General features: G+C 37.6%; 3 protein-coding genes and 1 long non-coding RNA gene across 4 annotated transcripts; 2 read left to right on the top strand and 2 right to left on the bottom strand.

The window, feature by feature from the left end:
- Window positions 1-2,246: 2,246 nt before the first annotated feature.
- LOC140794217 (DNA excision repair protein ERCC-1) lies at window positions 2,247-5,885 on the top strand. The gene is made up of 9 exons (XM_073146138.1): window positions 2,247-2,520; window positions 2,596-2,740; window positions 2,829-2,932; window positions 3,534-3,633; window positions 3,735-3,811; window positions 4,092-4,191; window positions 4,701-4,772; window positions 4,928-4,996; window positions 5,254-5,885. Exons 1-9 carry the CDS (start codon window positions 2,285-2,287, stop codon window positions 5,566-5,568), a joined length of 1,218 nt encoding a protein of 405 aa, XP_073002239.1. The 5' UTR covers window positions 2,247-2,284; the 3' UTR covers window positions 5,569-5,885.
- Window positions 5,886-6,154: 269 nt separating this feature from the next.
- Window positions 6,155-7,283, bottom strand: LOC140794218 (uncharacterized). Its single transcript, XM_073146139.1, has one exon. The coding sequence runs from the start codon at window positions 7,116-7,118 to the stop codon at window positions 6,360-6,362; it is 759 nt and encodes a 252-aa protein (XP_073002240.1). The 5' UTR covers window positions 7,119-7,283; the 3' UTR covers window positions 6,155-6,359.
- Window positions 7,284-10,323: 3,040 nt separating this feature from the next.
- On the bottom strand, window positions 10,324-11,065 carry LOC140793816 (protein S40-4-like). The gene has a single exon (XM_073145529.1). It carries the CDS (start codon window positions 10,999-11,001, stop codon window positions 10,408-10,410), a length of 594 nt encoding a protein of 197 aa, XP_073001630.1. The 5' UTR covers window positions 11,002-11,065; the 3' UTR covers window positions 10,324-10,407.
- A 1,770-nt stretch (window positions 11,066-12,835) lies between these two features.
- On the top strand, window positions 12,836-13,281 carry LOC140793817 (uncharacterized). Its single transcript, XR_012110017.1, has 2 exons — window positions 12,836-12,939; window positions 13,134-13,281. It is a non-coding gene; the product is annotated as an uncharacterized lncRNA (long non-coding RNA).
- Window positions 13,282-13,520: the final 239 nt, after the last annotated feature.

Below are 13,520 nucleotides of genomic sequence, written 5' to 3'. Positions count from 1 at the left end.
TCATTTTTTTTAATTTTTTCTCTCTTTCCTTTAACTTTAAAAATAAATGTTAAATGGATAATTAATGAACACATAGTTAAAGAATCAATTTATTACCACTAACATAAAAATATACAATACTTTAGTGTGTAATTATTCCGGTTATTTTACTACACCTGTCCAGTACCCACTGCTATCCGTCAGTCGAATAAAGTTGATAATTGTCAGTGGTGATAGAGGCATACTTACACTATTCTTATCCTTATCTCGAGCTTATAAAATTGGTTTCTCTATTGAAGTCATAGTGACCGATGCATTTTGCTTGGGTTTAATAAGCCAGAGTTGTAGTTTTGCACGTTACTTCAAACACTAATCGCAAAAGTTGGCCATCAAAGCTACCAATAAAATTAACTAACTCTTAAACCAAATATATCGATTGCAATTGCGTCAAGGGCCATCTCGTTGTTTTGCTCTTTTGGGACCTTGGCGTTCCTCATCCGGCAACAACTGCTGCATGACAAACTAACTATAGCTATATATCGCAGACAAAGGGATTCACATACCCCCAGCTTTATTACGGAAAACCTTCCAGTGTTAACCTTTTGGGATACTCTACTACATGGCATGCCTCGATCTTCCAAAACTGCCTTTAAAAAAGTGGATGACATGGCTAGTCCACGTGGCGTACATAACGTTCATGCAGTTAGCTTACTTGCCGTGTGTGAAAGACCTTGCAGAGCCTTCTTCCCAACCCATAGATATTAGGGATTTTTTTATAAATATTTAAATTTGATAACTAAATTAACTATTCTACAAACAGATCGCGGTATATATATATATATATATATATATATATATATATATATATATATATATATATATATATATATAATTTCGGTAGAAAATTCTAACAAATAAATGTTTAATATTTACAGGGAGTGGAGTTTAAATCGGCCTATGTCACAGGCTAGTAGAACCGTACTATTGGGCTACAATAAGCCTAACTGTTTATGTATCAAGGAGAGCTAATTTTACTGTGCACAGCGTGCAATTTCAAACTTGGTACAAAAACATAAAAAAGCAACCCACTGGAGGTAGTAAAGTTGTTTTGGAAGTACCCGGGTCTAATGTGCATTGCATTTCCGGTATCACAAACTGACCCAAGATTAATGTAGTCACATGCATTTGTAAGCCAAAATGTATACAATGGAGGTAGAGAAATGTATGAGTTGGTAGTGTGGTCCTTTAAACTTAATTGTGGGCCTTATGACACCCAACATATAGATACAACTAAGGAGGGGGTGGGGGGCAACATGATCAGAGGAAAGCACGCACACTATGAGCTATTGCTATCACGGGGAAAGTTCCTTCACCTTTTCTATTCCAACATTTTCTTTGTCTAGAGTTTGTCCTACCTTAAGATCACTCTCTCACCTTTAATTTTATTTTTGCCGGCTCCTCCGTGTCTCTCTTTTAGCTCACAGTGGTAGATTTGGATTTTTAAGTTACAAATTTTGCACTTCTATGCCAAAATTTCAAACCTGTTGTGAAATTCTTTTAAATTGTTTTCACATATTTAGCTCATTGACTATGAAAAATCTCACTCTCTTAATGACTTTAACAATGTAAACTGAAAAGACCAAATGATTATTTTATTCTTAACTTTTATCTCATTTTTTTCTCTTAAATAAGAATAAGATGATCTCTAGTGTCTTATTTGCTTTGAGTTTAGAAACCTCATTGAACTGGTTCAAAATTTTTTAAACTAGTTTAATAACTAAACATCTTTTAAGACTAAAAAAATTAATTAAGTTCGGCACTTAGCTTCAAACCAAACAAGGCCAAATAACCTAACATTGATCGTGTAATACTTTGCATGCCATTTTCTAATAAAAATTCTGACGAATAATCGATGCAATGGTATTTTAGAGGTTTTCTATAATTAAGGGTGAACGTGCCAGAGAAAGAAAAAAAGAAAGAGGATGAGCAATAGTTTAAAAAGTCTATAATTTTCTCTTTTGTATTTTTTGCAAATGGACTCTTGATTTTATAGATATTTATTTGCAAAATGGACTGACTCTTTAATTTGAATTGGTAGTCGGTCCATCGATCGGGCCTGGTCTGGGCTTGGATCAGGCCCATCTCGATCCGGCATGGTTGCTGGTAATTAAGCATGTCGGATCCGAATCCGAATCTGACCTGTCTAATGGATCTTATCGGATCCTTCTCAGATGCACCGTTTCCATAAACCGACCCGACACACCCAGTAAGCGTCGTCCATTGCCTTCCTCTCTCTCCCTCTTTCATGGAGAACGCCGAGGGGGCGAAGAAGGAAGACAATAACGAGAAGAAAAGCCTCATAAAGATTCCCTCGTACCAAGAGGTGTACGGAGGAACTTCTTCCTCTTCTTCTCAAGCCTACAACCCTACTCCTCCTCCTTCTTCCTTCTCCCAAGCCTTCTCCTTCCTCAAATCCTCTGAGTTCTACACTCCTCCTCCTCCTCAACCTCACCTATCGTCTGCACCCGAAACCACCCCCAGGTGAGTTATTCTTCCCCATCCTCTCGTTTTTCTTCACACCCAACTCGGATTTCACTAAAAGTTCCTCTTTTGAAGGACACCAACCTTGCAGTCCAGCACTTTGGGCCCAAATCCACCTCCAACTCCGGATTCTTCCTCTTCTGATCCCGCTTCTTTGTCCTTATCCCATTGTAATTCGTCCGCCCCAAACCGTAATGCGATCCTTGTAAGCCATAGGCAGGTGGGTCTCCCTTTCTTTCGAGGATCTTGTTCACGATTTAAAGAACCCAGTTGGGGATTATATATTTTGTTTGCTTTTTAATGTGCAGAAAGGGAATCCGTTGCTTAAGCATATCAGGAATGTGAGGTGGGTGTTTGCGGATATTGTCTGTGATTACTTGCTTGGGCAGAGTTCATGTGCTCTATACATCAGGTAAACGAAATTATTAGATCTCTTGGGTCGTCTGCTATATTAGTTTCTTTCTTGGGTTTTAATAGATGCAACTTGTGCATTTGATCACATTGCTGCAATTAAAATGAAAATCTAACTTCAAGCTACTGCTAGATAGAATAAAATTGGCTCACTCACTAGTAAAGGCCAGTTAGAGTCATCTAATCTGCCGATACTTAATTCATGGCATGTTGTCTAATCATATATAGGAAAAATCTAGTGATTGTATCATGACAGGGTGGCTACTATGTATCTGATAGTTTGAAGTCTCACCCAAGATTGAATAGTAACGGATAAAACTTAATGAAAAATAAAGCTGAAATTCATTGGTTAAAGCCAAAAATATCAAGATTATGAAACTTAACGAAAACTAAAGGTGAAACTCATTGGTTAAGGCCAAAACTATCAAGATTTCTGATTTTGACATTTATTTTGGACCACAATAGGCTAAAACCATTATATTTCAGCCTAAATATTCATATTTTTCAGTAGGCAATTAGTTTTAGTTGATCATGGTTTTAGTTCATATTATTTGCTCTTCTACATTCATGATTTTGCTCCTTAATTCGCAAAATTTATGCAGTCTGCGTTACCATCTTCTACATCCAGACTACTTGTATTATCGAATAAGAGAGTTGCAGAAGAACTTTAAGCTTCGCATCATTTTATGCCATGTTGATGTGGTAAGCTCAGGTGACTTAAGAAGGCTTAACCTGAACAATATGCACATTTTTTGTTCATAAACTTCTCCTTCATTTATTTCTTATGCTATTTTTGCCTTCAGGAAGATGTAGTCAAGCCTTTACATGAAGTCACGAGGACAGCACTGCTTCATGACTGTACACTCCTCTGTGGTTGGAGGTACCCTTTTCTTATCTGTTCAATCTTATAAAAGGTCATTTTGCAAAATTGTGCAATCCTCAGTATTATGTTGAAAATTTATATATGGTACAGTATGTTAATTTTGGCATATCTTCTCCTTGATAAGCTTTTCTTTATATTTTTTATAGTTATTCTTACCAGCAAGATTTTTCAATGTTAAGACGCATTTACGAGGTTCTATCATTCTACAATCATTTTGCATATATCTTGCAGCCTTGCTTACTAATGACATTTTATTTTTCCTTTTTCTTTTTACTAGCTTGGAGGAGTGCGGTCGGTACTTGGAGACGATAAAAGTTTATGAAAACAAGCCAGCAGATAGTATCCGTGAGCAAATGGATACTGATTACTTATCTAGGGTATATGTCTCTCATAGATATCTGTCAAGGACTAAAATTCCTCGTTTGGTTGAATTGATTAGTGCGAGCAACAATAGAAAAGCAAATAACTTTATAAATCAAAAGCATGATGCATTTTTTAAGTTCTATTATAAAATTACAATCTGAATTGCAAAGCTATACATAATTACATATATATTAAACATTGGCAAAGTTAGCTTTGATTAACTGGAAATTTTATATGCATATGGCCTCACTGTTAGCCAATGGTAGGCTCAGAGCACTTCTTCATCAGGTTCCTTTCCGCTTGAGCTGTGGAAGACTGCTATATAGACTTACTGTACAAAATTAGTTCTGTTTTAATTTGTCATTCATGGTCTATTGTTTATTCATTCAGCTTCAGTATTAGTTTTTGAATTGTTGTCCTAGGTGGTTAAATAATGGCTTCTCTTTCTGTGGATAAACTTTCTATTTAGGTTCATTCAAGGTGACATTATTGTTATTAATTTTCTTGAGATGCTGTTTTGCAGTTGACGCATGCACTTACATCTATCCGACATGTTAACAGAACTGACGTAGTCACTCTCGGTTCGTCGTTTGGGGTGAGCCTGAACATACAATACCTTTGCAGCAGTTCTGTTGTTTCCTAAATTTTTCTCCTTTAATTTGCATGTGGAAGGCCATGCAAGGAGCACTACACAATCCATACTGCACAGACGGCATATCTAACATCCATTTGGTTTTTCATGTTTTGCAGTCACTTTCACGCATTATGGATGCTTCTATGGAGGAGTTAGCCCGTTGCCCTGGGATTGGTGAACGAAAAGTACATGATAGAATTGAGATTTCTTCTCCTTTTATCTTAAGTTTTTCTTCATAGTATTTTTAGAGAAAGTTGACCTTCTCTTTTGAGTCATGATAATCTTTTCTGGCTCGGAACTTATTCAAATTATGGTTTAAGAGAGCACATTGCAGTAGTTCACTAATGCCCATGGATTGCCCTGCCCTTCACTTACGAGCTTGTGTCTTTCCCAAAGAAGCCATGCAGGTCATGTAGTCAATGTTCATCTTCATCTCTTGCAGGTGAGACGTCTGTATGATACCTTTCATGAGCCATTCAGACGGGAATCCAGTCGCCCCAGCATTGCCATACCTGATACTCCAGTCAAAGGCAAATCTTCCGATGAGCCTTCTTCAACAACTGATGATGTCCAAGCTCTGAACGAGAATCCAGAAACATCTGAACCTGAAAAAGAATCTGGTCTGAGTGTGAAATCAGCCCTATCTGCGGCCTTTGCTAAGTATGCCAAAAAGGTCCGTGGCCAGGAAGATATGCGTAATCTGGTTGAGCATAGTGAAGGGAGTAGCGGCGCGATTTCAAAAGATGCTAAAACATAGTTAGTGTTAACCAACATAGGCAACTGGCTGGAAAACTTCCTACGGAGAAGGGGTTAGTCCATAATCCCTGTTGTATCTTGAGACGAGATGCAGCAACTGATCTTGTGCATGTGAAGGACAGTGGATGAGTTGCATAACCTTCTACATTGTTATTCTTCTGATTTTTGAGTGCTGATGTAACTCTAGGTAATGTTATAACTTATGATTAAGCAAGCGTTGAAATATTGAGCAGCTCACCATCTTGTTGTCAGCTGTTTTATTGTATACTGGAATTGTCCCTGATCTGAGTTATGGGGAAGTGGATTACATTACTGGAATTAACCTAGTGTGATCTGAATTGATGCATTTAGGGTCAGTTGGAAGTACAGGTATCTGCCATATAAAATGTGTGTGTGTGTATATATATATATATCAATAACTTTTGTAGTAGTCGATCATACATATCCTTCCTGTTGTTATAACTTAAGTTTGTCGAAATTTTTTTGTGCTTAGAACACTTGCATACGAATTTGACTGCCAATTTGAAGAACTTGGCATGACTTTGTTGACAAAATTACAAGGGCCAAAGCACAAGAAGCATCATATATACGAAAATAAAAGGAAATCTGATAGTAACTCATAATTGTCCGTATTCACAAGAGCATCCTCTTCTTGTTCCTCCTTTGGCTAAATAGGAAGAAATAAAAGAATTTTAACCACAAAACTAATACATCCAAAATTCCTCTTCGCGGCTTTAAGATCTTACGCGCGAGAAGTGAGAACTAATGGAAAAAAAAAAATTTAAGAAAAGTTCAAATAAGTTTCCTCATCAAACTCGTACTCGAAGCTTTAGAAACCAAAAGTCCAACTCCCAAGCACACCACCCACAACCCCACATCCACCGCCCATCTCACGCCTTCCATCTCCAGCCCACCTTTCCCTTCTTCCCACTCTCCACCGTCCGATCTCACCATCTCCCACCCCTCTTCCTCATCCTCCTCCTCTTTCTCTTCCCTACCCTCACAGCAGCAGTCGCTTCCCTCCTCCTCTTCCGGTATGTCCTCCAGCCTCGAGCAAAACCCTGACATCCTCCTCTTCTCCTTCCTCGATCCGACCTCCGCCTTCATCCTCATCACCTCCCCACTCTCCTCCGCCACCCACACCTCCGCCTCCGTTGCCGTGCTCCGGCACTCCATTCTCCACCCTCCGCCGCCTCCGCCGCGCCGGAACACACCCCTCACAACCTCCTCTTCCCCCACGTGCGCCACGAACCGTACGCCCTCCCTGGCCTGGATCCGATCCATGCTGGCGAACAGCGCTCCGGACTTCTTCCCCGTCGATCGCACCCTGTGGAGCGCCACGATCGCCGGCGAGCCGGCTCGAACCTTCGATCCGTTCACCTCCACCGCGCCCCCCTCCATCCAAGGTAAGTAGACTAGGGTCAGGGTCTCCGGAAGACGCTTCCCCTCCCCTCCAAATAGGGAGAGGCGGAGGTAGAACGCGCAAATCTTGAGGCGATCGCTATCGCGATACCCTGGGAAATCAGCATTGGTTGAAGCCCAATGGCACATTGTTGCTTTCCTTCGTTCGATCTCTCGCTCTTCTTAGTTTCTTTGTTCTTCTCCTTCTCCCTCCTTTTTGGGCTCGATTGGTTTCTATTAAAGGAGCGGGGGGGGAAGGCGAGTATTATAAACCGCTCTCTCCGAGAGAGAATTGGTTTCTGTCTACATTTTCTCTCTGTTTCCTATTCGGAAACGGGGAGAGCTTAACACGCGGTTCATTGGTCAAAGCGGGTACGTGGCGGCGTGTGAGTGGAGCAAGGGAAAGGATCGTGTGGATTCATTCGGCGGGAGAGGAAACGGTTTTGGTCGTGCGGTCTGTTCTACTTTGAGCTGCTTCTAGAGCGCGGGTCGCTTGGGTCATCGACACGGTTATTGTTGTTCTCATCTATGGGTTTAGATATTCCAATAATTGCACTGACATTTTTTTTCATACTTACCACTATATTTTAAAATATTTTTTTATTACTTTAGAATTACCATTATAATTAATTTTTAATAAAATATTCATAGAACATATGCTTGTTAAAGTTAACAAATATTTTTAAATAACAAAAAATACTCTCTTTCTAAGTTTAGAGCATACAATATTTATCACTATGTTTTTAACAAAGTAAGTTTTTTTTTTGTACTATAGTATCGAGTAATATCATATAGCTTTAAAAGTATTTTAAACAATTTATAGAACCAAAACAGTTTTTTTTTCAATCTAAATTTAGTTTTAATATAGTTGGTGACTTTTAACAATATTTTTAATAGAAATGCTAAACAGTGCAATGCATGGGAATATGGGAATTAGTGAGTTATTGTTTCATAGTTGATCGTTTGGATTCGGTAAATATTGTTGATTTTGAGCAAACTTCTTTCTCTTGATAGATACGGTCAATTATGCCATCTGCATTTGATGTCACTGGAAATTGTCATATGATATTTAGTTACATTCACACTCTAAACTATGATAAAATTACTTTTAAGAAAAATAAAAATTTAATAGTATCTTAGTTAAATTGGAATTTAAATCTGAACATAGAGTCAATTTAACCATTTAAGCACTATCGTGCGAAGTTGTTACATATTGGATAAGATAAATAATTTTCATCAAAAATAAATTATATTTTTATATTTTGCAGAAATACAATATAATATTAGATTATAATGGAGGCCGTAAAAATATAATTTATCCTAAATACGCCCATATTTTATGCCTTCAAAACTCATCCACGCTAACAATCCCCTAGGGGTACTGTCGTCATTATACAAAAATGTTCTGCACGTAGTCTTTCTTGTCATGGAAGTACCAGTAATTTTCCAAATCTCAGTGGACAAGTTGAGACTAGCGACAAGAATTTAGATGGTTTACATCTTTAGGCAGTCCGATGATGTTAACTTCTAGTTGTTTGAATCCTATGACGCGATTTCGTGTATCAAATCGAGATAATGAACCTGATGGTTTATTTTCTTTTTAATTAATATCTTTATTGTTTAGTTCATAAGGACTGTTGACATCTATGTCTAAGTATACTTAGCTTGGTTTGGTCGGTTATGGATAGCACGATTAACGAAGTAGTTTGAAGTTGAGATTCCATCCGTGCTCTATAGGTCGGGTAAGTTATGGTCCAGTTTATGATCTATTAAAAATTAATTATTTTTATTTAGTTTTCTACATAATCTATTATTATTATTAATTCGCTAAACTTTTATTAAGTAATTGTCAAGGTTGGCAACAGCCCGACCAAAAGAGTGCTCAGAACTAGGGGTGTAAACGAGCCGAGCTTGATTGAGCCCGGCTCTAATCAAGTTTGGATTGAAATTAATTTCGAGTCTGTCTTTGTGATCAAGCTTGAATTAAAATAATTTTAATTTGAGCCAATTTTGAGCTTAAACGAGCTTAAACGAGCTACTCAGTTAGTAATTTCAAGCCTTATCAATTTCAAACCATTTTAGCCTTAACAAGTTTGAATTAATTTAGGCTTGAATCAAGCTTGAAATAAAATTTAATTCAACTATAAAGATATAAATATTACTAAAATATAAATTACAAATAATAAAGATAAATGGGTTAGAAAACTACAAACAACTAAAATATAAATTACAAGTAACAAAGAAAATAATAGCTAAAATTTTGAATGGGTGAAAGAGTTTTGATCTGATGGTTCATATTAGTTTGATATTACTCATATATATATATATATATATATATATATATATATATCGAGCCGACTTGATCGAGCCAGCTCGGAATCAAGCTTGGCACGAAATTAATTTCGAGCCTAGCTTTAATGATCAAGCTCGGCTCAGCCTATTTTTGAGTCGAGCTTGATCGAGCATTATCGAGCCGACTCGATTATTTTGACAGCCCTACTTGGAACCATCAGATTAAGTTCCCAACTTAGCAGACCAATGAGAAAGAAGCAAAAGAAAAAGTATATTTAATATTTATTTAGGGTAACATTAATTTTGGGTTTAGTTACATAATTGCCACTGATTTTTTTTAAACATCATAGTTGCCATTCTTTTAAATATTACAATTGCTAAATTCCTTTGTTTTTTTTTTCTTTAAGTTTAGATTGTAGAACATTTATCATATTCTTTTCTCGTAAAAAAAACTTTTGTCTCGTATTAATATAGAGTAACAATAAACTGTTCTAAATAATTTGTGCAAGGGCAAAATAGTTTCTTCAAATCTAAGTTTATTTTAACTGCGATTAGTTTAACTGACAATGACATTTTTGAAAGAATTTAATAATTTTAGTGACAAACTCAATGGCAATTATATGAAAGTCACTTAAAATTTTGAAAGTATCCCGTTCTATATATTTGACTAGGGCCAAAGTTAAAATAAGACGGACTTGGTAATTATCTAGTCCGCTAGACCAATATCTCACAGTAAGAGGGTCCCAGTGAAAGCAAAATTAAAAACGAAGTTTTGATTGTATCTTCCAGTCTCCCCTTTCTCATAGAGTGATCGAATTGGTCTTCCTCAAGGTGCGTTAGATACTCCAGATTAGCAGAGAGAAATTTGAACAATGGACGAGAAAAGAATTAATCTGAATAGGAGAATTATAGAGAGGGGATGCGAAAGAATTGATATAGCAACTACTATCTAAGCGGGTAGAAACTTTCAACTTCGCAACCTTACAATCGGTATTAATAGTTTCAGAACAAAATTTACACACTAAAGCAGAGTTCCATCGATCAGCAGACGGCTTCGTACGTATGTGTCCGAGAGAGAGAGAGAGAGAGAGAGAGAGAGAGAGAGAGAGAGAGAGAGAGAGAAGAGAAGAGAGAAGCATAGACTGCATTAAACTCTTCTATAAAACCATAATAAATCATTAACCTTCTGGATGTATCCAGTCATGAGCAAAGAGGTGGTGCGCACACGGAAGAGATCCCAACCTTTAAGGGTCCTCCCAGCCCCCTCGAACACCGACGACCTCGTCACATGCAACCTCGCCACTATCACGTGAGGAGGCACCATCCCCTCCCCCTCTTCTTCCTCCACCGCCCTCCTCCTCTCCTCCCTCTCTGGCCACGCTGGCACCTTCATCGGCGCAGACCTAACAATCCCTTGCCTCACCACCAGCCCCGCCGACGCCGCCGCACCCGGCGATTCGTCGTCTCCGAGGAGGATAGATAGGCCGTACCTCGGGGTCGTGAAGGCGCTGCGGCCGCGGAAGCAGATCGGGGCCGAGGGAGACCCACCTCCTCCACCGTAAGCGGGGGAGTCTGGTTCTTCGCCGGCGGAGGAGGAGGACCAGGAGGATGACCAGACGACGTCGCTCTCGTCGAGCTCGAGATCGGAGGCGGCGTCCGGCTGCTTCAAGGTGCCGAGGTATCGGAGGGCATACGAGGAGGACCGCGGTGTCGCCACCGCCTTGGCGGCTTTCCCGCTCATTGGTTTGCTTCTTCTCTGCCCCTGTTTTCTTTCTCTCTTTTATATACATATATATATAAACGATATATCAAATTTATCGGATCCTAGTCAGATGCATTCACAAGGGGGGGCCAAGGTGTTCTTAAAGAAATAAATTATTTCTATTTGATAAAAAAATTTATAATACATATGTTTTTGAAAACTTCTTAAAAATGAATGGTTAGCTCATAACACTGAACACTACCACGTGAAAAAAGAAGAATTTTCAAAAATCACTAGCATAGCATTTAGTGATTTGCAGTCCGACTACACTCCATTAGTCTGATCATCTGTCTGTCAGTAATGCAGAGTCTCACTCAACCACGTCTCCAAGCAAATAGTGTGAAACGTGATCAATTATAATGAAAGAAAACGCCAAGCAATGCATTCCATGGGATCGTGAGCTGCCGCTTTGCAACTCGGTCGTTTCGATTTGGTAACCACCTTTCCTTTTCAGCGACATCTCTTGATAGATATCTCTGTATTATTTTTCCCACGTGCATTTGATGTCACTGGAAATGGTCATAGGAGAGGTTTAATTAGATTTTACTCCCTATTTAGATTTTACTATGGAATGTAAACGATAACACAAGCCAAAAAAAAAAAAGTAAATATGTTTTGATAAATTTTCTAAAAAATATATATTATTCTCTACATAGCTTTCTTGTGATGGAAATACAGTGGACAAGTTGAGACTAGCAACAAGAACATAGGCATCTTAGGGAGCCCGTTGATGTTATTACTTCTCATTGTTTGAATCCTATGAGTAGTTTCGTGTATCAAATGGAGATAATGAACCTGATGGTTTATTTTCTTTTCAATTAATAAGCTAATTGTTTAGCCATAAGGACGGTTGACCTCTGTGTCAAGTCTTCTTAGTTAGTTCTGTCAGTTTTGAGTAACAATAAAAAATAAAAAAAAAAATTTATATATTTTTTGATAAATTATATCAAATCACACCCAGTCATCAGCTAGTCAGGGAGTCTTTCTTTTTTGAAGGCTTGTTTTTAAAATTTAATGTCAGAAATCGACCGTGTAATACATTATACATATAGATATAATAATTTGAAAGGCTCAGCAGTGACCAATCATTAGGGTTATCTTCCATTGAGACTAGTGATTTCAGACAGGGTTGCTTGGGTTGCTTCTTTATGTGAATGGGATCACAGGACGAAAGATTTTCTACGTTACAATTAGTAGGTAGGTACTTCTTTAGTTAATATCATGTTAAACATCAGAACCTACGTAATCATCAATTCGTCGTCACACCTTATAATGTCCCAGGAATTCATTTTATTAAGTTTGTGATTTTTATTTGTAAGTAAATAGTTGCATCGACTTGACTGCTTTGTTTTTTTTTTTTTTTTTTTTTTTGTTCCTGTTTTTTATAAGAGTATTTTTTTTTTTCTAAAGAGCATCGCCATCATCTCGTCTTTCTCCTCCCTTGGCCGATCGAGAGGTAGGGGTATAATCAAGCAAAGCTCGGGTTAAGTTTGAATTGAATTTATTCTTAAGCCTAATTATAGAATAAAACTGAAATTAAAATAATTTTAATTTGAGTTAATTTTAAGCTTCAGTCTAAACTAGTTGATCAATAAGCAATTCAAATCTAAACTAATTCAAGCTAGGATTGAGTCTAATCAAGCTAGAGTCAACATTTGAAATAAAACTTAATTCAATAGTAACTGTGTGAATACTTATAAAGTAATATTATGAGCCTCTAGATTTTGATCTAAACATTTATATTAGTTATGTATATTATATATTATATAGTGTTAAATATTATATTACCACTTTTTAGTAGTATTGAGCCATTTCATAGTCAAGTTTGATTGGATTATTTTGGCAACCCTAAGTTAAGGGGAGGAGCTTTGCTTCCACAGGGCGGCCTTCTTCTCCCAGGAGGGAGGTGAGAGAGAGGTATAGGATAAGATTGATATGTCAATTCTTTTTTCTTATTTGTAATGATTCATCCCTTATTCCTTTCGTTGGTGGTTTGTAACTTTACCTTTCTCTCTCCCATTGCTCTTCAACAGTCGAAACTTATCTTGTTTTATTTTTCTTAACATTGTTCTATGCGCGTTGTTGAATCTGCCATTAATTTTCTTTTGCAGGTTAGTGAATGCAAAGCTATGCATGCCTGGATCAATAAAAGGTTGCCTCTAGCCAATTAAAACTACTTTTGGCTCTATCAGTCCAATTGTATCCTATTGAGATCCATTCAAACACTCGTCTAATACGAGCTAACAATTTGATTGTGCATATCCAGCGATCATAATTTTAGACGTGTTAATCTCGATAAGTTATATGCATTTTATTTTCGAAAAAAATTATTATAATCACGAGAAATTGGATCAAGATGAATACGATGTTGTTGTAGTTGTAGAGCAGTAGAGGGGAGGAAGGACATCATTTATGCCCCCCCCCCTTTTTTTTCTTTTTGAAAGAGAGGACAATAGCGACTCCTGATTGTTGATTTGTTAGAATTATTCGCCTGGTCA

This window comes from Typha latifolia, chromosome 8, assembly GCF_019914945.1.
Source record: "Typha latifolia isolate L0001 chromosome 8, TyphaL0001v2, whole genome shotgun sequence".
Taxonomy (NCBI): Eukaryota; Viridiplantae; Streptophyta; class Magnoliopsida; order Poales; family Typhaceae; genus Typha; species Typha latifolia.
The sequence above is the reverse complement of the archived record's forward strand: the minus strand, read 5'-3'. Positions and strand labels throughout refer to the sequence as shown.

Excerpts from the sequence above, each read along its gene's own strand:
- LOC140794218 (XM_073146139.1), bottom strand. The coding sequence starts at position 7,118 with ATGTGCCATTGGGCTTCAACCAATGCTGATTTCCCAGGGTATCGCGAT.
- LOC140794217 (XM_073146138.1), top strand. The coding sequence starts at position 2,285 with ATGGAGAACGCCGAGGGGGCGAAGAAGGAAGACAATAACGAGAAGAAA. Across the intron at positions 3,634-3,734 it reads TTTTATGCCATGTTGATGTG|GAAGATGTAGTCAAGCCTTT; the intron begins GTAAGCTCAGGT and ends TTTTGCCTTCAG. Across the intron at positions 4,997-5,253 it reads CTGGGATTGGTGAACGAAAA|GTGAGACGTCTGTATGATAC; the intron begins GTACATGATAGA and ends CATCTCTTGCAG.
- LOC140793816 (XM_073145529.1), bottom strand. The coding sequence starts at position 11,001 with ATGAGCGGGAAAGCCGCCAAGGCGGTGGCGACACCGCGGTCCTCCTCG.